Source organism: Carassius auratus, chromosome 16 (genome assembly GCF_003368295.1).
Source record: "Carassius auratus strain Wakin chromosome 16, ASM336829v1, whole genome shotgun sequence".
Lineage (NCBI taxonomy): Eukaryota > Metazoa > Chordata > Actinopteri > Cypriniformes > Cyprinidae > Carassius > Carassius auratus.
The window spans coordinates 20,346,127-20,372,533 of record NC_039258.1 but is presented as its reverse complement, the minus strand read 5'-3'; the positions used below and the strand labels follow the sequence as shown (position 1 = coordinate 20,372,533).

Sequence of the window (26,407 nt, the reverse complement as noted above, 5' to 3'; positions counted from 1 at the left end):
ACACAAAACAAAGGGAATCAGCTTTTAGTTGCCATGATGCCACCCGAAGCTTCCGGAAGAGATTGGTTGGTTAAAACATTAACCACATTAAAACCAGTCTCAAAACCCATATTTTTATTTGTGCATTTATTGAATGGTTGCACTGTATTTTATGTATAATCATTTTCTATTTTGAACTTATTTATTTTACTACACCAAGCTAATATTGTAAAGCAACTTATTTTGAGATGATTTTCTTTTTGTAATGAATATGCTATTTAAATATTTCCATTTAGTGTTTAAATACATTTTAGTTGTAAATATGGAATAATTTATAACAATTAGGCCAGAAAGAAATAGCTTAAAATACACTTTGAATAGTTTAAAGGTCATGACCACCAGTTTATTGGATGGCGTCACGTCATGGACATTTGACTCATGTGTGTCTGTCCCAAGACTACATTTCCCATACTGCATTGCAATGAAAACAGGAAGAAAGACACCATGAGGAAATATTTCCACAAAATGAATCAGAGAGCGATGGGGTGATATTGTGCGGTGGAATGAGTCGTGAACTCAGCGCGTCAGCCAAAGACAGATGGAAGAGATCGAGGCTTTGGCTTTTCAGAGAGAGAGAGAGTGAAGGAATACGTCTTCCATGAGCTGATTTTTTTTTTTTTTTCTTTTTTTTTGCTGGACATCTCATATGATGGAACGAGCGATGGAGCATTTGAATGTACAGCTGAATCGACTGACGCGTTCCCTGCGTCGCGCGAGGACTGTGGAACTCCCAGAAGGTGAGACGTCACGCGACAGATAACAAACATTCTTATTTTTGAGGACTACTGAGGTTGTCAAGGAGACCCTTGATACATTCTAATCATCTCGGCTTCCGGTGTTCTGACGATTTGTGCTACCCGCTCAGATTGTGCTACCTCCCATTAAAAAGATAGGCAGCACAAATCGATAGTGAAGAATGCTACCCTTCAGATTGCGCTACCAGCTTCTTATTCATGTGGTTTCAGGCATTTTATACATACAGATATATATATATATATATATATATATATATATATATATATATATATATATATATATATATATATATATAATGACTATACCTACCCCTACCCTAAACATACACGTCCATACATACCCTTACCCTAAACTTACCCTTAAAACAATGCAAACATATTTTTGGTAGCACAATCTGATAATCATAGCATGATTCGTCGGCACACCGGACAGGATTCCTGTCTGCGGCCATACAATTTGGCTGATTAACACGAAAACACGTCCGTGTATATTTCACAACAAAATTAAGGTTAAAAACAATACTTAGGTGTTGTGGTGGTAATAATAATAATAATAATAATAATAATAATAATAAATACATAAAAGCAATATGCTTTCTAACTAACTAATATATACTTAAGTTGTGCTCAACATTATTCATACCCTTGGCAAATTTGATCAAAGAAATCTGTGAAAATAAATCTGCAGTGTTTATCCACTTGATCTTTCATAAAAAATATAAATAATAATAATAATAATAATAATGAATCTAACCTTTAATTAATATATATATATATATATATATATATATATATATATATATATATATATATATATATATATATATATATATATATATATATATATATATATATATATATATATATATATATATATAAGAAAATCTCATTATGAAATAAATATTTCTCTTTAGTGAGAGGATATGTGACTATATTATCTTAATGTTGTGAGGAAGGAGCGTTTAAGTGGCCAACGACTCCAAGGATCACAGCTGGGGGTCAGAAATCCAAAAAAAACAAAAAAAAAAACAGCAACAGGTATAACAACCTTGTTGTTTGAGAGGGTTTCAAGAAGGCCGATAAAGGCTATTAACACTAAGTGCAAATAGCAATAGTTGTTATTTGCACTAACTGCAAATATCTATAAATTCTATTTACACTGTTAAAATAACAGGATTTTCTGCTATTTATACTACTTATTGCACATAGTGGCGATTATCTGCACCTCAGTATAGTAGTACATTATAAAACAGTTGGCAATAATAACTTAATGTGTGTTCATTGGTGCTGTCACAATAACAAATTATGCTGGACAATAAATTGTCCAAGAAATTATCGCGATAAATGATATTATTGTCGTTCTAAGACCAGTTTCAACTAATATAATGATAATGGCATAATAACACAGGTACACCTTTTCAAAGATCAATAAACCTTTATTTTTGATTTTATGGTAGATTCAGAGCAAGAAATACCAACAGCATTTATGATTTAGGCAATTCAAAAATCTCCACATTTATTTTAAATAATGATTCAATCCATTTCAAACAACTGTTCAAAAATGAAACTTTAAATGAACATGTGTGTTTTTTATTGAACGTAACCGACAACTGGGCTAGGTGGCACTAGGCAGGGATAATGGAATGCGCAAAAAGGCTAGACCCATTACAAACTATTGGACAGGTAACGTTAAACAAGTTGATCAACGTTTTCGGGGTCCAGAGCAGAGCGTTTTTTATTCACTATATGTCCAGCTGTTGAGAAGACGCGCTCCGACCGCACTGATGTCCCATGGACAACTACTTCATTGACAGCTGCGCAAGGTGTGGGTATTTTGTACTGCCAATCTTCCACCACAAAAGCGGGTCTCTGTCAGCTGGCAATGGTGGCTCCTTTTCATAACTCATCATGCTGTTGTCCTCCATTTACTTTGAAAACACTAGATGCAGCTATTGAAACCGTGAAACTATAAGCGTGTAAAATTGCTGGGTATTTTAAGTCTAGCTTTCGCAATGCCTTCTGCAATTTCGGAACTCTTTATTTTCTTTTTTGCTTGTTTGTGATTTTTGTTACATCTATAATTTGTTTAATTGTTTTAAAATTAATAGAGTACATATTTGGTTAAAATCGATTCCCTATTTTTATTTTTGAAACTTTTTTTGGTTGGTCCGATCGATTGTGCAATCGATTTCCGAATGAAAAGTGAAAGCCCTACTATTTAACCGTTAACCGAAAGTAAACATTTGTGCTCAAGTTCGTTATTTCAAATGCGGTATGCGCGCTCATAATGGAAGAGAGGCGGGGCGACGTGCTCGTTTTTTTCCAGGCCCGTCCGCGCCGCGTCGAGTAGAAAAACATCTCTGCTCCAACAGGTCACGTGACAAGAACCAACTCAATCAGCTTCCTTCGGGGGTGAAATTTGCCATTGTTTTTGAAAAATGGGGTGCACCCAAACACTGCAGAGTTTTTTACTCTTTAAAATAAATCTTGTAGCAGAATTACAGCAAGGGTTTTTCGGTGGTGGAAATCCATTACTGAAATGTCCTTGTTGTAACGGAGATTGCAGCTGATGGATGCTTAGCAACTACAGACACCTCAGGAGCGCAACTGAGTGATCGCTTTGGAAAGATGGAGAAAACGGTGCACGCTGTGTGTGTGAACTCACTGGGTGCGTTGACACATGCAACTACACACTTGAGCCCCTTTCACACTGCCATTCCGGCAAATACAGGGGTAAAGTGTTCCTGCAATTGTTCCCTGGTCGCTAGATATTGCACTTTCAGACTGCCAGTGATGACCCGGGATATGTGCGTGCTTTCACACACAACCCTTGAAGATCCCGCAACGACACGTGACATCAGGGCGTGACATGTAATGTACGATCTCGGCGTCAGCGCGGAAAGTGAGGAACTAACTGATCTCTGCTTCATTACAGTTTGCACATATGTTTTCGTCGCGAACGTTGATCTTCCTTCAAAACAGCCGGTAAAAGAGTCGCGCGATAATGCATGTCATCACTTTGACACGGAATTAGATCTGGCTTTTGTTCACACAGCGCTCGTCCCGGGTCGAACCCCGCAATGTTACTAGGTCCCGACCCGGGTTCAATTCGGTAATCATTCCCGGGACGTGGTTGCTTTCACACAGAAGGCAACCCGGCAATGTTCCGGAAATATTGCGGGTCCGACGTGCAGTGTGAAAGGGGCTCTACAGACATATTTAGCTGAGCAACCCAAATGAACCAAGCAAAAAGTAAGCCCATTCGAGAGAAAGGACAACAAAGTTACTTGCTAAAATGATATGCGGTATTGGGATTACTAAAAGGGCGGACTGGGCAATTCCAGTGGCTTCACTGCCTGTTGTTTAGTTTAGAATGCGATGAGCGATCCAGTCATATATAGATCAGTGATCACAACACTATCTGGAATAAATTATTACTTTCAAACATTGTACTCCAATACAAACCAACTATTTAAAAATACTTATTTAACACTGAAATTCTTTTACATTCTAGCAGACATTATACCAACAAAGCACACTTTAACTTAATAACTAAAATAATATTAAAATAATAGTAAATAGTAAAATAATATTTTTTAATCAGGCAAGTAAATAAATGCAGCCTTGGTGAGCAGAAGGGAATTCTTTTAAAACATTAAAAAATATTACAGATCCCAATTTGAACACAATGTGTGAATGTTATAATACTATTTTAAATAGTAAATATTTTGTGGTTACTGTTGTAATTATTATAATTATTATTGTCTTTTTAATTTTATTCAACAGAACAACTGTACAATTACAATACTAACATTTAAGAATGTGCTATAACTTTTTTTTTTTTTTTGTTGACACCAGCAGATTTATAAATTATAATCATTACCAATTTGGGAAGATGCACATATCCCATTGTCACATGCCTTGTAGGCTTGCCGCGATAGACAGTGTTGACGGTGTAACCGGTTTTTAGCCATGACACCGGTTACATCACTTTCCCACCATGACACCGCCCCTTCCGTCATTTTGATATTCATTTTTTGAAGTATTTGTTTTTTTCCACATGCTTCAAAGCTACCTTCATCATTCCAGTTCCGAAGAAACCGTCTTGCAGTTGCACTTACTCCTATTCTCATGAAGTGCTTTGAATGGCTACTCATACACTGTATCAAGTCTACCCCCCCCCACCCCTCCCTGGACCCCTTCCAGTTTGCCTATTGGTCCAACTGCTCGACCGATGACGTCATCGCCACTGCCCTCCACTTAGCGTTCACACGTCTAGAGCAAAAAGACTCATACGTCAGAATGCTGTTCATAGATTTCAGTTCAGCATTCAACAGTACCATCCCTCAGCAGCTCATTCACAAACTGGTCGAGCTGGGGCTCAACACTTCGTTGTGCAACTGGCTGTTGCACTTTCTGACTGGAAGACCTCAGGGAGTATGGGTCGGCAGCTACAAAACCAGCACCATCACACCGAACACTGGGGCCCCCCAAGGATGTGTGCTGAGCCCCCTCCAATTCACTCTGCTGACCCATGACTGCACACCGTCACACAACTCAAACCTCTTCATTAAGTTTGCAGATTAAACATAAATAATAAATAAAGGATAATAAAGAACTGCTCACTAAGCATTTTTTATTATTTTAATCAGATTGAATAATCTTTTGCACTACAATCATTTTATCTGGACTGTTTGTTTACTTCACTGGTTTACAGTCTATCTGCTATGTCTTCTGCTGCTTTATTTAACCCCTTTTTTTACATGCCCTTATTTCTATAGTTGTATTTTATATTTACTCTGTATTCTTCTTTGATTTTATGTTTTACTGTTAGTGTTATCTGTATGCACAGAGGTTCTGAGAGTAAAGCAATTTCAATTCTCTGTATGTATGTGCTGTACATTTGAAAGAATTGACAATAAAGCAGACTTGACTTGACTTAAATTGACTTGATCTCCTGGATAGTATCATCCCAAAGGTAAAGTGTGCTGGTAGCCACCTCATGCTGAGGGGCTATTGTTCAGTGAATATTACAATGAATAATACAATAGCCTCTATTACTATATTTCTCTATACTGAAATGAAAAGCTTAACATACCATCTTGAAATTAAGCTTCATGCCTGTACTGTAACGTTAGTCAGTTATTTATGTTTATATAAATTCTGTGTATATTTTAACTGTCCTGATTGATCAACAACTATTTCAGACTCACTAAAATAATGCAATTAGGCCCTATGTTTACTAGCATTACCATATCCATGTAAAATGTTGTATGCTAGATTAATAATTATTTTAACCACCGTATAAATCATTGCTTGCTTCAAAATGAATGCTGTTAACGAAATCATTGTTGAAATATTTGAAGTTAGCACCTACTGTATGGATAAAAACACTTTAACAAAATTATATAGGTAATGAATAACTGTACAAGCCAAATAAAGGCATACAAAGCATAAATCTTTCATCAGATTTCAGAATGAGCAATTTGTCATTTGTTATATATATGTGTTCAGGTCATGTCTGTCTAATGTTTATCATGTTCATGATGTTTGCTACTGTAAAGTCGGGGAAATTCCCAACATTAAAAAATAACTATTAACATGCCTAGGGTGTTTGCATTGTAGTAATGTACAGAGATACTTCAAATTTTAAAACGCTGACTTGTTAGGTGATGTTGTCTCGTTAAAATCATACAATTCAAGAGAACATTTACGCACACTAGGGACTACCAATATGATGGCGTGGTGGCTTCACTTTCATGACGTCATGAGCAGTCCAGTTCTCTATTATAGATCAGTGGTCTGCCCCCATCCAGCCTGACAGAGGCTGAGAAGTGAGGAGGTGAGGAGAAGAATAGCATATAATTGGCAAATGCTGATGAGCAAAGCTTGTCGCATTAAAAAAAAAAAAAAAAAAAAACCTGTAATGGTGTTAACCGTAAACTTGAGGCTTTAATGCTGCTTCAGCTAAATATTTAGTTAAGGGTATGTATACTTATGCAATGTACTTATGTTGTATTTATTATTATTATTTTTAATTTATTTACGAAGTTGTGGCAATTCTAATTTTGCTTTGTCAATATGATGCATGAAGTGTAGATAGATGTGTGAAAAAAAATAATGCAGCAACTTGAAAAAAAAAATACATATACAAGAATACTTTTGCAAGGCCCCATATATACTGTCTATATTTATTATGTATATGTAAATACAAACACATGCGTGTATGTGTATATATATATATATATATATATATATATATATATATATATATATATATATATATATATATATATATATATATATATATGCATGCTAATATTTTCTAAATATATATTGTATGTGTGTGGTTTTATATATACATAATAAATATACTTATATAAAAAATATATAAAATATATAAAAACTTTTATTTTGGATGCGATTAATCATGATTAATCGTTTGACAGCACTTTGACTTGACAGTACTTTTGACTTAGTTCTCTATAGTTTTTCTTAATTTGTTCTCTTTTTTGTAAAACTCCCATTTTATTTGATCCCGCATATACTACCCTGATGTATTTTACAAGACGATTTTGCATTCTCCACAGCTGTTTGCAAGTTGTTACAGAAAATATATTTGAAAAATGTGTTTTCTTTTCTTCTAGACAGTGAAACAGCCGTGTACACCCTCATGCCCATGGTCATGGCTGACCAACACAGGTGAGTGTCACAGTTAATGACCTAACAAAAGCCAAGACAAACAGAAACACAGTAACTTTATTCCCAGTCTAAACAAACCTAAAAGAATGCCACCCACTCCTGCAGCTTCAATACTAACCTCTGCTGTTTCCAGTACAGTATGTATGACATGCTCAGTGATGAACTACTATAAAACGTAATTGGAGCTAAAGAAGAGGATGTCAAGCTTAACATCCTCTTTGGGCGGCGGTCATCTCCTTTAAACTTCTGTCTCTTTGGCCACATAGCTTAATGTAATTTTTTTATTTATTTTTTGCTCATAGGTCAGTTTCTGAATTGCTTTTAAACTCAAAGTTTGATGTCAACTATGCCTTTGGACGTGTTAAAAGAAGCCTCCTACACATTGCTGCCAAGTAAGATATTTTCACATTCTCACATTATTACCATATTTTCATGTATTGACTAGTGTTTAAATAGTTATTCGGAGGACCCCACAATGAATATGTTCATGAGATTGTTGTTGTTTCAGCTGTGGATCGGTCGAGTGTCTTGTCCTGCTGTTAAAGCGTGGAGCGAATCCAAACTATCAGGATATCTCCGGCTGCACACCTCTGCATCTAGCTGCAAGAAACGGGTAAACGGAGAGTTTTATCAACTCTGTGCAGGTCTGCCACCTGCTGGAAGCAAAACAAATCACATTTTTTAGGATTTATCCCTCAAGCTTTGTATATACATAGCCTAAGCGTTTGTGTGTGTTGCTTGCAAAAGATGGTATCTGAAACAATGCATTTATGTTGAGTCGCTTTAACATTTTTTCCTCATGTTGTGTTCTGTTTTCACAGACAGAAGAAGTGTATGGGCAGACTGTTAGAGTACAACGCTGATGTTAATATCTGCAATAATGAAGGTCTCACTGCTGTGAGTACCGTGATAAAACTGCACATTTGAGAAAGACACACAAATCAACAATGACAAGAATAATATTGATAATAACATTACTATTTAACATTTTCATAGTTATGAATATGAAATGTATACGTGATAGTAAAGTGATCAAAAATGTGAAATAACACAAAACAAATTAAGTTGCCAATTGCATTTATTTTAAAAACCGTTTTTTTTTTTAATATTCAGATGTTTGCTGGAAAACTACTGTTCATTCACTTCTACTCACCCACTTTTAAAATAATGATTTTTATCAATATTTAGTAATAGATTTAATGAAGAAACTCCTTATGATGAAGAAATGAAGAAATACCTAAGGAAGGCATAAACTAAATAAGTCTAATGAAACTAATTTTAAGCATTTGAGCAGGAGTGTTGAGGGAAACACATTGCAAGAAACGCAAGTTATGTAATCAGATATAGTATACAGATCTGTATACTTTTTTTGTTTTTTAATGTAACACTTATTTTTTTTTATTAATTTAGAATGAAATATTGGAGTTACTTTTTTTTCAAATAGGCCAGTTACTTAGTTTCCTGTATCTTGACTGACAGCTCTGGTGTTGCCATGTTGAGAGAAATCAGAAGTGCAGAAGCGTTGTGTGCGCTGTGTGAACATGATGTCACTGTAGTTCTAGACTAAATATTAACATGTATTTACTCATCTCACTGCACAAAAACTGATTCAGTATTCGTCAAAATGAATAAAAAACAGTCAAATGTAAACTCAGAATATTATACAAAACTTCAATAATTAAATATGTTAAAACTAAAAATTGTTTTACTAATGCAGTGCTGTTTACTTCTTTTTTAGTCTTTATGTCATTGTTTCATGTGATTAGATTCATTGGCTGGCAGTGAATGGAAGGACAGAGCTTCTTCATGACCTGGTGCAGCATGTGTCTAATGTGGACGTGGAGGACGCCATGGGCCAGACAGCCTTACATGTGGCCTGCCAGAACGGACACAAGACTGTACGAAATCTATCTGTCTTCACAGCTTGAACGCTTACAATTTGTAGTTCAGAAATGATTATTATTTTTTTGTTTAGTAGTTCCGTTAAGGTTCATGTGATGTTTCTGTTTCTCACAGACAGTGCAGTGTCTCCTGGACAGTGGAGCGGACATCAACAGACCCAATGTCTCTGGAGCCACTCCACTCTATTTCGCCTGCAGGTGAGCAGCTAACCCCAGCTCTACCAGCTGCCAACACAAACGTACAATGTTTAGCATGATTACGGTTTATTTCACTCCAGCCTGAACTGGAAATCTGTGGTCAACAATTAGAACATGCTCCCTTAAGAAAATTAACTTCCATTCAGTGACTGAATCCGCACGCTTTCTGACAACACAAGAAACATAATTAGGATAAACGGGGTTTGTACAGATATTTATTTATCAATTTTTTTTTGTGTATAATCTTTTAACACACAGCTTTCTTTGGAGTTTGATGGGAATAAAGGAGTTCAAGTGTCTTTGCTGTAAGGACAGGCTAATAAGAACGCAGTCTGATGAAGATGTGCCACTGTCTGTATTCTGAGTGTGCACTCATATGAGCTCGGTTGCTGAGCAACAGCACTCCATCCGTCTCTTGTTTTGATTACATTTTGCCGCTAATATCAGTGCACTCAAGACTGATGATGATGTGATCAACACTAACATGCCTCACAACAGATAATTAAAGAGTAATTAAACATACGCTTGAAAGGCTTTCAAAACATGGAATCTAGGCCTGTTTATGACTCTTCTAATTCTATACCAATTTTTGTGATGCTTCTGTGTTGTAAATCAACCATACACAATTTGTTCCGGATGACTAGAATAGCTAGACAAGTCATGTAAATGTATTTATTTATAAAAGTGGGATCACTGAAAAAAATAAAATAAAAAATAAAATAAAACCTTCCTTAAACCTTCTGGAATCTTGAAAATAAATGATTATTGTTTTAGTGACTTGTTTTAATTGGCAGAAACTAGGAGTGCCCATAGATTAAAATAAGACAGAACAACACCAGTTAAAATGTTATATATATATATATATATGCATGGTACGCGGTGGCCAGTGCGTTTAACAGACCAGAAATAAAAGAACTCTCTCTAAAAGAAAATTCTATCATCACCATTACAGGGAATCCAAAGTGCACCTAAACACCAGACCTGTTGGTTATTGGAGGATCTTCTTTTTTCTGGTCTGTTAAACGCATTAGCCATTTTGCAACGAGCCTTCAGCGCGTACTGACTGAGCGAGCGCCTATAGTGGAAAACTATAGTTTTAAGAACATGCTTAATGTAATTGAGCCCCGTTACAATATTCCTTCACGAGCCCATTTCAGCCAGACCGTAATTCCTGCTTTGTTCAAAAAAAAAAAACATAAGCCCTATAAAGAACCAATTGAGTAAAAACACACTCAATATAAAGAGTTATAGAGTTCCATATAAAAAGTTACATCTTTGTATTTGTTCATAACTAATACAACAATATAACATTTTCATATTTGTTTTTATAAGGAGCTGTTTTTGTTTTATACAGTATGCTGCTAAGAAAACACCATAGAAGATGGGTAAAGAATAGCTCCATCATTGTTCAATGTAAAAAAAATAATACTTTGTTAGTTTTAATAAATAAAACATTTTTTAAAAATCAAGGAAATTTATCTGCCAATTTTTTCATTTATCTATATCTAAAACGTACCGAACCGAACCTTGAAACCAGTGTATCCTATCGAACCGAACCATGAATTTTGTGAATTGTTACACCCCTAATATATATATATATATATATATATATATATATATATATATATATATATATATATAAGAATTTGTGACATATCGCTCAAGACATAAAGATATAGCAATTATAATTAAACTTTATTTTAAGTACCACTTGCGCATAATGCACATTTCTTAATATTAAGCCTAATACATGTTTTAATGTCACTGTTGCTGAAGATTGTATGGTCTTTCAGTAATATTGGTCTTTGAATGCAAGATGTGTGCTACATCCAAATCATTTTAGTTGAGGACTTTTGCCTTAATATAATGGTGGAAAGAAGCGGGGAGCAACAGAAGGGATTGGGAAAGGACCTCAAACTATTTTTATTTTTAAAATAGGGGCCCTATTTTATTTTAACCATCTAAACGCAAAGTTTAATGTGCACAGCTCAGGTGCACTCAGGGCGTGTCCAAATCCACTTTTGCTGTTTTAATGACGGAAAAACGGTGCATTTCTGGAATGGGTTGTCTGCTTGTGCGCAAAGTTAAACCACACGAGCAGATCGTCTACAGGACGAGCAGGAAACCACCAAAGCTTCCTGAGGTGAAGAAGGCGTGGGATGAAGTAGAATTTCAATCATCATTATTAGTAATAATCTGAATTGCAAATAGGTAGCTTAATTCTAATACACGCTATGACTATTCATCATTACATTTTTATATTTATGTAGCCTACACAATAATATTCTTTTACACTGTAATCCTTTTGTTTTTAATATTTGACATGTTTGTGTGATGTGCATCCCTGTGTGTAATAAGCAGTCAACGCACACTGTGGACCCACCCAGAGGCGCATTTTCTAACAGCATTCTTTAAAAAACAAAAAAATAATGCACCATTGACATCAGACATTAGATCAGGTTTGAGCTGGTCTTTGGCGCAGTCTGTTTTCAGCTCCTTAAAATAGCAATGCACCAGCAATGCGCCTAAACACACCTCTTTTTTAGACCAGCACGCCCATGGGCTCACAAATGGGCGCAAATGCATTTGCTAATTAAATGACGTGGCGCTGGACAGGAAAATGTGAATGGCGCCGGACTGAAACTAGCAAACACACTTGCGCTGCGCCTTGCATCACATTGCGCAGTGTGTATGATAGTGCCCTGGGGCTTGAACTTGATCCAGAACAGAAGTGGGATCTAAACTTGTTCACACATGGATGGAAGATATTGATATGCATGCAATTTACAAGCTTTTATCATTGTATTGCAGTCATGGTCAGAGGGACACCGCACAGATACTGCTCCTCAGGGGTGCCAAGTATTTGCCAGACAAGAATGGGGTTACACCGCTTGACCTGTGTGTGCAGGTGAATGCAGCACACCTATATTCTATTCACTCACTCAGTATGCAGGATACTAAAGCTCATGTATAACTACTTTTAGGGCGGTTATGGTGAAACATGTGAAATTCTGATCCAGCACCATAGCAGACTGTTTCAGACACTGATACAGATGACCCAGAATGATGATTTTAAAGAAAACATGGTACGACCTATTTTTCTTATATATGTTTTTTGATGAGTTTATGTACATAAGAGTCTTTTTACATGTTGAATATTATTATTTGTATTTTTTTAAGCTAAGGCAGGTTCTAGAATATGTTTCACAGCAGAGTGACTCCAGCTACCAAAGGATGTTGACCAGCTTGGCTGAGGTGGCCACCACAAACGGACATAAACTGCTTAGGTGCGTCTCATGATATCCATCTTTCTTGAGAAATTGTATGATGTAGAACTTTACGCCAATCTATTTCTCATTCTGTTTCCATTAGTTTGTCCAGTAACTTTGAGGTCCAAACAAAGAGTCTGCTCCGAATTGTCCGGATCTTCTGTCATGTGTTCTGTCTTGGGCCGTCCTCCCCAAATAACGGGAATGACATGGGTTACAACGGAAACAAGACACCACGTAACCAGGTTTTTAAGGTCAGTGGGGATTGCATTGCCAACGAGTCTTTGTCAATGTTTGATTCTTGTAGCATACATTTGATCAATGGACAAGTGACAGATTGAGCACCATAGACTGAAAGCTTAAAAGGCTATGGTCCATGTTCCATGGTTTCATTAGTAAACCTACCATATTTTAGCATTATTATTTGTGTTTAATGATAGTGATATTAAAAACTTTCTTTGGACATCCATCGTTTATTTCACTACATTTCAAATGTATTTTATATATAGATTTAATTGATTTATTTTTTATCCCAGACCAAGAATTTACACTCAATATTAAAATCTGAAAATCGGTCATAAAAAAATAATGAACTTTAAACATATAATTTAAAATTATGATTTATGATGGTCTCTAGGGTGGTCTATAATGGATATATTTTGCCACTAAAAAGCATTATCAAAGGTTTGTTTGCAAGGATATAAGATGCTTTTAAAAATAAATAATAGTAAATATTTTTGGTGAGTCTTTTTTTATTTTATTTTACATAAATTAAAACTTTAATTCTTTTAAATTATGGAACAAAATGAAAAGAAAAACATACATACATACAAAAAGCTACCTTTTGTTTGAAATTGGCCAGAAATGTTATTTCCAAATGCAGTTAAACACAGTAACTAATGAGACTGTGAAAATAGTTTATTTAACTTTGACTATAATAATTTATTTGCTCATCAATCAAGTCATGAGACAAGGATTCAAATAAGTCCAATAAGACAGATATTTACAATGTCATAGACTAGAGAGTGTATTTCTAAATATCAATACATCACATCACCCTAGTGTCAAACACTGCACAGATGAGCAGTGTTTGGAATAACGCCGTTTAAAAGAACGGCGTTAGGTAACGACGTTTTTTTTTCAGTAACGGGGTAATCTAACTAATTACTTTTCCCGTCGTTACAACGCTGTTAACATTACTGGACGTTAAACACGCATGCACGTAAATGTGCGCGCACGCACGCAACAGCTAAAGAGAGATTCGCAGCAGCAGCAGAAATGGCGAGTCAGGAGCAATCCAATGTAAAGTTGCCATTTTCAAGGTGGAGATATAAGCACTACTTTAAATTAATTGTGGTCAAAGGCAAGAAAGTGTATGTAATGTGTACATGTAATGTGATACACATGCATCTACAAAGCTAGTGGCCAAAACAACTTTTCTTACAAAGATAATACTTGAAGTGCTGAATGAAACTCTTGCTGTCTGTTGACGTGCAATAAATATTGAAAGTTATGTACGAACACCTGTCTGTTCTACTCATTTTAACTGACTTGTGAAAACTGCTCAAAACATTTTTTATTTCACATATAGCAACTTTATTTTTTTTATTTTTTTTACAGTAACACAAATAGTTACTTTCCTGGTAACGAGTTACTTTTATTATAGAGTAATTCAGTTACTAACTCAGTTACTTTTTGGAACAAGTAGTGAGTAACTATAACAAATTACTTTTTACTAGTAACGTTCCCAACAGTGCAGATGAGCAAACAGGCTGCCGTAGAATGGAATAGTCTCTCGCAATTGGAAATACCTCTCACAAAGCAGAGCCTTCTCTGGTCTTGTACAGCACATCTGTGTTGAAGTGATGTTTTCTCGTGTTGCTGTCTAGCCTATGGAGCTGTTGTGGCACTCTCTTGATGAATGGCTGGTCCTCATCTCCACCGAGCTGGATAAAGAGAGCACAGACACAATAACCTCCTCCTCAGGAAACGACATTGCATCACTCTTCTTGAAAAAGCAGGAGGTCGACCCTTCTGTTTCCAGCGAAAATCCACCTTTGTTGCTGGACGCCAAGTCCGTGATGAAGACGCCGGAGGGCTACGCCGATGGTCAGGATGTCATCTCTATGATAGCAAATCGCCTGAGCGCTGTGATCCAGGCCTTCTACATGTGCTGTTCCTGTCAGATGCCACACAGGTAACGACTTAAAACTTAAACGTTTTGGTAACACTTCAGGATAGGGACCAGTTCTTACTATTAACTAGTTGCTTATTAATGTGTAAGGGAAACAGGTCAATTTAGCTGATTTATGTCTGATCACTGAGTCAGCCAGTGATTCATTGAAAGAACTGTAGGGCTGGAAAAATGGCTGGAAAACGACATTCAAATGTTTTATAATTATTAAAAAAAAATTATATTATATTTGAATTTACCATTTTTTGATTACATTGAAAATGCATAATTTCAGTTATGGTGAAGAAAAGCTTTTGACTTCTTTCCTCAGGCCACAACAGGGCGCATCGAGCAAAATATTACAAATGCACGTTTATCCTAGGGGTGTAAGAAAATATCGCGATATTTTGTTTGGAGATACTGTATCGATTCTCAAAAACGTAATATCGATATAAAAAAAAAGAAAAATCATACAAGATTCATAACTGTTGTTTCGTGGTGAGTATATTTCCCGACCGCTAGATGAGTCTTCATCTCTGAACAAATCCTGAGTGACAGGAAATGCATAAGAGCATGCTACTAATGTTCGCATTAATGTAGTTTGCTGCTAGTAATGGAAGGTGAAAGATTTGTCCCAGTTCATGTTTCGGTGTACAAAGCTGAAGTTTTCTGTCATTAAGGCTTCTGTGGTAACGTCCACCACGGGACTGGGGCTCTGTCGTCACCTCGGTTCCGCCACTTGCTGCGACCAGTGTGAAGAGGCTCACGCTATAGGCGGGAAGGCCACCCCGCTGCTTGTAACTCTTTGACTCGGATAACTGCAGCATTTTGGGGGCGTTTTGTGCAATTGTTGCATTGCTTGCATCGTGGTTTTCAGCGGCGGTGGCAAAGTTAGTATGACATTTGACCTTCATTAGACATCCGTTTTTTTTTTTTTTTGCCAGTTAACCCTCTGGAGTCTAAGGGTATTTTTGGGGCCTCGAGAAGTTTTGTCATGCCCTGACATTTGTTTTTTTTTTTTTGTTTTTTTTTTTTGCGGACTCTTTGTGGCTGTTATGTTTTGAGCCCAAACTAACTCAGATAGTCATAAATATATGCCCTTTAAGTTGCACAAGGCTTAATTAAAAAAAAAAAAAAAAAAATACAATAAATAAATAACCTTTTAAATTAATTAAACAATTTAACTATGTGACATTATAATATAAAACCAATACTAAAATGTTCAGAAAAAAAAATCCCTGTTATTGCACAGGTTCAAATTTTTGAATTACCATTGTATGTGTTTTAGAATTATAGAATTACAACTTTTAATGTATGCATTAATATGAATCCATTTAACGACAATACCATTTGAGAAGGTATCAAACCAACTGTAATACATTCAGAATATTATTCTGTATAATGCACAAGGCTTGGTTTTTCAGATTATGCCTTTATTGTTTTTGTATTGTTTTATTTTATTAAGGGATCCTGCAAGCACTTAAATTTTTCCCCCTTTACTCGTACTGCACAAAAAGTGGTTCAATAACGCTGAATGTTACAGGAACTGATTACAAGTGCAGATCCCACTGTGTTCTGGTTAAACAATTTTTATTTATTTATTGCTAAGGTTTGCATATAGTGGTGTTCATAATGACACTTTTCCTTAAAATATATACTATTCCTAAAATAATAAATATCCACATATTTTGTCTTGCTTACAGTATCACAATATATCGTATTGCAACCCCTGTATCGTGATACGTATCATATCACCAGATTCTTGGCAATACACAGCCCTAGTTTATTAAAAGTGAAAGATATTCATTTGTAAGTCAATCATCACATATTGAATCGATTTTCAACTGGCTCGCAGTTAATCGTTACATACATTTTTCATTTAAAAACACGCGTTGCAGTGGGTTGCAGCATGACTATATGTGAAAAACTTGCATAATGTTTAAAATAATGTTTATAAACCAATTATAATTAAGTTGATTAAGCAACTATAAACAAAACAGCATGATGTATGTATGCACATTTTAATGCAAAGGGCCGTAAGCCAATCACACAGAGTTAGGGATGTAACAACTCAATCAACTTGCGATTCGATTCACGTTTTTGATTTCACGATTCAAAAATTTTTGTATTATATATATATGTATATATATATAAAAAAAAAAAACGAGATTAGTCAAATTATAAATTGAATTTGTCCTTTTATTATTGCTAGTACAAAATGCTGCACATTTCTTTGTGAAAATGAAATATAACACTATATTAATATAGGATTTTTTGATTACTTTTTAAGCATAATTTTCCTTTTTTGTGTATTTTGATTGCTTCTATTGTCCTCATTTGGAAGTCGTGTCTTGACCAAATAGTCATAGTCTTTTCTCGGGGTTTTGCTATGTTTCTCCTCCCAATACATTTATCAGCATGTTATCTTATCAGTCACATGGGTTGGAATTTTCCCTTTCCCTCTCTTTGACTATTAATCTTGGTTACTTGCCCCAAATTTGACAAACTCCTTCCTGAGTTGGAACTATCCATAAGTGTTCTTTGTTTTAATGCTGTGAGCTGCTCAAAGCTGCTAGAGGGTGAACGTGCTTCAGACCCAGAGCGCCAGGGTATTGTGGACAGATTTATGATGATGTCTTGTTGTCCTGGGCCTCTTTGTGGAATTTGGATCTTTGGGTTGTTCCAAAACCAATCTGATCGAATCTTAAATTGTCTGATTCACTCTGATACCCTACACATGCATGTTACTACTATATTTCCTTTTTAATAGCACTTATAAAGCACATATTCTGCATGAGCATGTTCTACATCTTAATCTTGCCCTATACTTAAACTCAACTTTCTTACTAACTATTAATAAGTAGTAATTAGGAGGTTATTTAGGGAAAAGTCTTAATAATAAGTGAGATAATAATAGTTAATAGTGAGAACTGGAACTTCAAGTAAATTGTGACCAAAGTTTCTTTGCACTTCACACAGAGGATTTTAGAAACTAAACTTCAGAGAACAGCTTGTTCAGAAATCTTCATACTTTTGAGATCTCGACCATGGTGCTGGCGTTGTTGAGGACATGGGTTTGATTCCCAGCGGGAACACACAGGGGTGACAAAATGAATAACTTGAATGGATAAAAGCATGTGAACTTTAAAAGTGGAGCTAAAAGCTACAGAAGTGTGGAATGTGACCCCTGGGAAGTTCATGGGAAGTACAGGAGAACCAAGATGAGTGTTTTAATAGACGTGTACTCATGAGCTCATTCGGTGTGAGTGTTCATAATGTCTCTTCACCCCGACCTCACTGCCTTTCTAATGATAATGTTATTACACCATTAAATCTCTCTTTAATTAATGCATAATTTATAGACTCTCATCATCAAGTCCTGCACACTCTTATTTCATTTTCTTTTTCTTCTCTGATATCTAGCATGACCTCCCCTCGATTCATCGAGTTTGTCTGTAAACATGATGAAGTGCTCAAGTGTTTTGTGACAAGGTAAGTCAAGGGCATGTCTACTCCTCTACTGAAGCGTGCGTCCGTTCTCATATACTAACTACACACCAATTCTGGTTGCACCAATTCTAGATGCACTCTGATAGGGCTGCATTAAAATCAATTCAACATTTCTTTAAAAATGATTAAACATCCACGAGTTTGGAATGACACGAGGATGGGTAAATAATAACGTTTCATTTTCATGGGAACTTTTCTTTTAACCTTAAGTTTGGGGCTAGTGGTGTGTTTAGCCTATACTGTACTTGTAAAACACTTTCTCACTATTAATCATTTACTGTTTCCAGGAATCCCAAAATAATCTTCAACCACTTCCACTTCCTGCTGGAATGTCCTGAACTCATGTCTCGCTTCATGCATATTATTAAAGGACAGGTAAGCATGATGGGAGACTGAAATAGCTTTTGGAGTTAATGTACAATTTTCTAATGAGATCATGTCCCTGATTTGGACTTCATCGAGGCTCCTCAGCTCCCAAAGGGCCTGAAATACTTTTGGAGTTACGTTGAAATCCGATTTGAGCCTATTTAATGCATGTTACTCTCAAGAATAAAATATTTTCCCTCATACTGTTTCATCTAAATGCATTAGAAGTATAGATACCGTATGTTTGATAAACTAAAGATTACCATTACATGTACATTTGAATTTCAAATAATTTTAAAACAACAAATATCTGTATCTCTCTTCTTGATCCGGGTGTTGTCCCATATCTTATCTTCTCAATGTAATTTCAGTTCAAATGTCACTGCTAAATGATTTTCATATATGAATACGGTTGCACTTTATTTTACAGTACGTGTACTTACATGCACTTATAGTGTACTTACAGTGTATTTATCTAAGAAAGTTCTGGTAATACAAGGTAACTACATGGGGTAGGGTTAGGTTTAGGGGTAGGTTCAGGGTTAGTACCTAGTTATTACATAGTTATTGTAATTACTATAATAAGTACATAGTATGTACATGGGGAACAGGACTGTAAAATAAAGTCCTACCATGAATACAGTTGCGTATACAAAATATGTTTCTGGCCTAAGGATTCATGTGCAACAGGGTTTTAGTGAATGTAGCCACTTTTTTTTTAAATATGTCTTTGTTTTCCTCTCTCCCTTAGCCATTTAAAGACAGGTGTGAGTGGTTTTATGAGCATCTTCTTGCTGGACAGCCAGACTCGGATATGGTGCACCGGCCAGTTAATGAAAATGATATTCTTCTTGTTCACAGAGGTGGAAGAATTTCTTCATTATCTGTTCAAAAGTTCCTTCATCTTTCAGGCTTCACCTCCTTCATTCATTTTTTATCATTGCATTTCAGACTCAATATTCCGAAGCAGCTGCGAGGTTGTGTCCAAGTCATCCAATGAGAAACTCAAACAAGGCATTGCAGTGCGGTTTCACGGTGAAGAGGGAATGGTAAGTTTGAACGTCTCAAACCTTGTCAATCACGTAACCCTGTCAGAAGAGAGAAATGATGTGAAACAATAAGCCAAAAGAGCATTTTTACCACAGTTAAAAAGATAGATCACCCAAACATAAAAATCATGCCATTAATTACTCCCCCTCATAACAGTCCAAACCCATAAAACCTTTGTTTATCTTCAGAACACACATTTCATCTTTCTTTTTGCTTTTGGAATAAATAGTAGAACAAAAATCGTGTTTGTCATAGTCTCTTATTCACCAATATAGAAGTACATCTGTTCTTGAGAATTATGAGGATTATGTTTTATTAAAATCTGCCATACAGAGGTCCTTTAATACACAATATACATTTATATGAAATTATGAAATATTAATAAAACTCTACTATTCAATCAAATGTAAGAATATTCCTTTTTTTTTTTTTTTTTTTAAACCTAAACCAACCTCAGTTGGGCTACTGTCTGACCAAAATGAGGTGTCTTAGAAGGCAGCTGGTGATGCTTAAAATACATTAGGTAGCTGCATATTCTGCATACATTAACTATTTTACCAGGTGTTAAAGTATGTTTGCTTGGATTTTGCTATAATGGAGTAGGATTAATGCCATGAATAACTTGATTCTGTCATTTTTCAGGGTCAGGGGGTGGTCAGAGAGTGGTTTGACATTCTGTCCAATGAGATCATCAACCCGGACTATGCACTGTTTACACAATCAGCCGATGGTAAAGATCTTATCTACAATACGAGTCGGGGTTGTGAATCTGAGTGACCAACTTGAACCTGTTTTGTAATCCACATGGAGTTCTGTCATTTCAAGTCACTGAACAAAAGTTAATGTGACTGTACCATTAAAATATAAATTATATGCACATAATGAATGGGGGAAAAATACATTCTACAAAAACAGAAGTGCAGGAGAGGCCTCCGGTCTGTGAGACCTAGTGCTTGCAGAAGGAAAAGATTGAATCAGATTTGAGCCAGACAATGGCTTTTTAATTTTCTAGTGTGTGAAGAAGCACATTGGTCACTGCCAAGAGGGAAGCTTGATGTCTGCTGAGGGTCTGCAGGGCCATGAGCTCGGCAGGGAGTCGCATGCGCCATCAACGTCCTCCCGCTGAGAGATGTAGATGTTGCCTCTGAACTCTTGACTATGTAAATGAAGCTTATGACTGAAACTGGCTACTGGGACTGTGCCTTCAGATAAAACATTTTCTCTGTCATTATGCACAAATAGACAACACCCCCTTCTCTTCGCAGATACAATGTGCTGTGTTTACAGTTTTTTATTTGTTTTGAATGTCAATGCTTGGATTTTGAATTCTCAAATTGTTGTACAGGTACCACGTTTCAACCCAACAGTAATTCTTCTGTAAACCCAGATCATCTGAACTACTTCCGATTTGCTGGTCAAATCCTGAGTCTGGCCCTCTATCATCGACAGCTGGTGAACATCTACTTCACACGCTCCTTTTACAAGCACATACTAGGTAACCCACTCCACTCACATAGTGTTTATATCAGAGAATTTACTTGTAAATAGTTCTGTATCAGCACATTTTTACATTGAATCTGTTTGTTATACTTCTTTTTGAGTGCATTCATACAGATTAGAACTTGTACAGACACATAGTTAATTAAGAGTGCTTTCATGCTAGCACTTTTGGTTTGTGCCTGGGTTTCATTGACATCAGAGTTTGGATCATTTGGATGAAGAACCAATTTACCACAACACTATTAAACCAATATTCTGATAAACATAATCACCAACCGGAGTGTGTGCGACATGCATCATGTGTAAAAGTGTGTTTGTTTGGGATCTTTGCAGGCATCCCAGTGAGCTATCAGGATGTGTCATCCATCGACCCAGAGTATGCTAAAAATCTGCAGTGGATTCTGGACAATGACATCAGTGACCTTGGCCTTGAGCTCACCTTCTCTGTAGAAACAGATGTGTTTGGAACTATGGAAGAGGTCCCTCTCAAACCAGGAGGAATTGCAATTCAGGTCACCCAAGACAACAAGGTAATATATATAAAGATGGTCTGTAAGTAGGGCTGTGCAAAAAATCGAATGTGATTTTCATGCGCATCTCATTAGTAAAGATGCTCCTGTAATTAGAAGTATATCTCCAGCACGTGCGTTCAGATCAGGGTTGCCAGGTTTTCACATCAAATCCTGCCCAGTTGCTTCTTAAAACTAATCCAAAACTAGCCCAATTGCGTTTCCGGGAGGTTCCCCGATAAAAATTGCTTCCCGGGGTTAAACTATACATTTTTTGGAAGGGTTGCCCTGGCAAAATTCGCATTTTAGGGGCTAAATATCACGTATTGGGTATTGGGGTTGCTTCAAACCGCGGACATGAAAAACAATCGCAGACTTGGCAACACTGGTTCAGGTGGAGCGGCAGTTACTACACAGAGCCGTAGTCTACCGACAACTAACACAAAATCGTTTTTAAAATCGACAAAGAATCGCCTGCTATTTTAATATCGATTTTGTGTAGATTGTCAGTGAATTACGGCTCGGTGTAGTATCTGTGGTTGTTTTTCATGTCCGCGGGTCAAAGCGACCCCAATACAAATAACTTGATATTTAGCTCCTAAAATGTGAATTTTACCAAGGCAATTCTGCTAAAAAACGTATATTTTAACCCCGGGAAGCAATTTTTTTATCGTGGAACCTTCTGGAAGCGCGATTGGACTAGTTTTGGACAAGTTTTGAGAAGCAACTGGGCAGGATTTGTTGTGAAAACCTGGCAACCCTGATCTAAACGCACGTGCTGGAGATATACTTCTATCTTCTATCTGTTTTGTTTTATCATTTACACTTGCATGAGATGAAAAACCTTTTTTTTATTATTATACGGGATATTTCCCCTAATTTGAGTCAGTCAGACTGCTGAGAACAAAGCATTGTGTCCATGATTGTGAAGAAGTGAATGATGGTGGGATTTTTGTCTGATTTGTCATCTTTCTGTATGTGTCAGGAGGAGTATGTGCAGCTGGTGACGGAGCTCAGGATGACCCGAGCGATTCAACCGCAGATCAATGCCTTCCTGCAGGGCTTTCACACTTTCATCCCCCCCTCGCTCATCCAGCTCTTTGATGAATATGAGCTGGTCAGTAGGTTCCTCCTCTCATCTCTGCATGAGACTCCTGCTTCTCTCTCTTTATATTCTCATGGAGTTTCTCTTTGCTATTTTCCTCTCCTGTGCTCACTGAAGAAACACACACTCACACACAACAACAACAGCAACCGTAGTATGGATTAAAATGAAAGCCCTGAACACCAGAGAACTGAGAAGTTAATAAGCTCACTCATACACAGTCTATACAAAATGAATCCACAACATGAACAAAATACTACAACTTGCATTTGCACAGGTCATGTAGTGAACGCACAAGTAAACTGGAACCAAGCTACACAATAATCATAATCTAACTGTGAAATAGAGAAAATTAACATCAAAAGAATGAAGAATTCACAACAGAGGATCAAAACAATAGTTAAAAGTATAATAATTTTTAAGTAGCTCAGGCTTTCACAAGGATTGTTTCACAAGATAAATCTTTTACATGCTGATAAATGTTATTTTCATTGACTAAAATGATATGCTATGCCATTTCAGTCATTGAATGCAATGAATGATCATCAGATCATTTTGTTGTTGTTGTTCTTTCCATGAAAGAGAAGGTTTACACCATTTTTGTCTTATTAGTATAAGTGAATGGGGACTAGAACAGATATGAATGAATACAATAACGCTTCCAAAGATGTAACGGTTTTGTGATCAGTAGTTTTGCCATGAAATTATTTGCTGAGAAACAACCTCTTTGCTGGTCCACTTAAAACACGGTGCCGCGAGATGCTTTGCACCAGGTTTGACATCAGGTGTGGCGTATTTGTAACAACATGAGAGTAAATGATGACAGAAAACTATTAAGAATGTACCAGAATCTTAGAACGTGTGTTTGATGGCATGGTATGTTTTTTGTGAGCAGGAACTGCTGTTGTCAGGCATGCCTGAAATTGATGTGATGGACTGGAAGAAGAACACAGAGTACACTAGTGGCTACGACCTGCAGGAGCCTGTCATACAGGTGCACACACAAAACAATGATGCTGGTTCATACAGACCGAAGATATACATCAAAATAAAATATACATAAGAAACCGTGATGTCAAGATGTTTACATTATAACATTAATGGTGAGACCACTGTAGCGAGTCAGAGATAACAACAGTAGCTTGGCCGAGAGTAAACTGTCTGATGGCTGCGGTGTAGTTATAATCATGTTGATTAAAAACTATAGAACTGAACTAAACGTATACCAGTATACCGTATAACCTTCCAGGCTGTGATTAGAGACTTGTGTGTGTTTTTGTTGCAGTGGTTTTGGGAAGTGGTTGAAAATCTCACTCAAGAAGAAAGAGTCCTCCTCTTACAGTTTGTTACAGGAAGGTACGCATAGTAATTTCCTTATTCTGGCTCTTCATGATGTAGAAATATTGTCAGAAAGTGACTAAACATGACAATAATTTTATGACACTTGTAAGGTACAACATAGGATTTGAAAAATGTCAAGATTCCTTTCCTCCTTTTCTTCTTTTTCTAAAAATGTTCCAGTGAAAGCAAATATAACTGCAACATGGAAAAATAAGACGTTTCCTTTGAAAGCACATTTCTGCCATTGAATAATAGATTCAAAAGAGGAGATTCGACTTTTTATGTCCCTCTCACAATTGAGATGGAAAAAAAAAAAAAAGTCAAAATTTAAAGTTTGTTTCTTCAGTTTGGATTTTGTATTTTGAGAACTGCAAGAAACAAGCTCCAAATTGTTACAGTTTTTAAGTGTAAGTCACGATTACTTAATTTTTAATTAATTGTATTTTATTTTAATGTATTTATTTATTTTATGGTGGAAACAGGCTTCCATACTGTCCTGATAAGAGGCAACTTTTTTCCCTTTTTTTAATTAATTTATTTATTTATTTATTTTAACATAAAAAATTGAGAGAGAAGAAATTGGAGAGACAGAGTTATTGGTTGGTTTAAAGAATGTTACATATTTTGTAATGGGTTAGTTTATATGTAATGTAGTTTACATACAAAATGATTTTGGTAAAATATGTACAAATTTTAAGTGTTAAATGTTATATAAATATAAATATATATATTTGTTTAAAAGAATGACACGCACATAATTAAATGGCTTTGTTGAATGATTTTAACTGTAGCTAAGAGATAGCTAAGAAGGTCAAGAAAATGGCCATTTTAAATCAGGTACGAGGTACATACGGACATTTGATTGATTTAGACCTAGATCATGTTTTATGCTGTGTCAGTGTTTCTGTTATATAATACATGATTTGTTATGTCTAATATGTGCCACTGCCAAAAACATGGGATTAGTGCCTTTCTTTTAAGCGATACTGTTTTCTTCTGACAGTTCAAGAGTCCCTCATGGAGGATTTGCTTTTCTGATGGGCGGCAGCGGTCTGCAGAAGTTTACCGTTGCCGCTGTGCCCTACACATCAAACCTACTGCCTACCTCTAGCACATGGTGAGAGACAGACGGATAGTGTTGTTCAGAAACACTAGAGGGCAATGTGGCTCTTCTCATGTTTCTGAGCTGTAAACACAGAGCTGCTTTAAAACATAATGATGAAGAATTGGAAGAGTGACAAAGACTAACACATAGAAAAAAAAGTGTGTAATGAAACCGGTTTGAGTCTCACAGTGTAGCATCACTTACCCATCTCTCTCTTCTCTTCTCCTAGTATCAACATGCTGAAACTCCCAGAATACCCCAGCAAGGCTGTCCTGCGTGATCGTTTGCTGGTTGCACTGCATTGTGGGAGTTACGGATACACCATGGCGTGACGCCGGCTTCTGAGTTTGCTGAGGATTCTGCTCTGTGGACACACAAGGCACACATGGCTCAGTTCAGGGATTCTACAACACTTCGACTCAAAAGCCTTTATATTTCATTTATTTTTGGCACTAGGAAATGTATGACAAGGACATCGGTGAATAATGACATGAATTAATGAGACATCAGGCACTGGGGCTGTTTTCTACACGTGAAAAGGATGTTCAGGTCACATTTCGCCGTAAATTCAAAATAAGGATGTTTTGTTTTTCATTGCTGTAGTACTCATTTTTTTCTGTATCACACCAAATGCACAACTATTATAATTTTATATTTTTGCTACTTTTTTTTTTGTATTAGTATTATTATTTATTCAAATCCTTTACAATTTTACTTTTATTCTTATATATAATGTACACACACTTTTTTTTTTCTTTTTTTTTTTTTCAAAAAATAAATTTCATCATAAAAATAGGTTGAATATATACGTTTTTTGGTGACATATGACCTAGGCATGCTCTTCACGGGTTTCTTGAGGTTCACTCTTGCATATTTGCAAATGA

The 26,407-nt window shown here is 36.1% G+C and overlaps 1 protein-coding gene across 3 annotated transcripts; it reads left to right on the top strand.

Annotated features, from left to right (window-relative positions):
• Positions 1-419: 419 nt before the first annotated feature.
• On the top strand, positions 420-26,195 carry LOC113116504 (E3 ubiquitin-protein ligase HACE1). 3 transcript variants are annotated; one of them, XM_026284701.1, is made up of 24 exons: positions 420-776; positions 7,442-7,496; positions 7,799-7,888; positions 8,005-8,109; positions 8,318-8,393; positions 9,263-9,394; positions 9,513-9,595; positions 12,407-12,503; positions 12,580-12,681; positions 12,776-12,882; positions 12,968-13,118; positions 14,754-15,061; positions 18,461-18,529; positions 18,835-18,922; positions 19,665-19,776; positions 19,865-19,962; positions 20,606-20,693; positions 21,351-21,458; positions 21,797-21,993; positions 22,958-23,089; positions 23,973-24,071; positions 24,363-24,433; positions 25,422-25,535; positions 25,753-26,195. In XM_026284701.1, the coding sequence occupies exons 1-24, from the start codon at positions 686-688 to the stop codon at positions 25,853-25,855; spliced, it is 2,676 nt and encodes an 891-aa protein (XP_026140486.1). In that variant the 5' UTR covers positions 420-685; the 3' UTR covers positions 25,856-26,195. The 3 variants fall into 3 exon arrangements, with proteins under 3 accessions (XP_026140486.1, XP_026140485.1, XP_026140487.1); XM_026284700.1 differs by having other exon boundaries at positions 423-776; positions 21,309-21,458; XM_026284702.1 differs by lacking the exons at positions 420-776; positions 7,442-7,496; positions 7,799-7,888; ... (1 more) ...; positions 8,318-8,393; positions 9,513-9,595 and having other exon boundaries at positions 9,282-9,394; positions 21,309-21,458.
• The last annotated feature ends 212 nt before the right edge of the window (positions 26,196-26,407 follow it).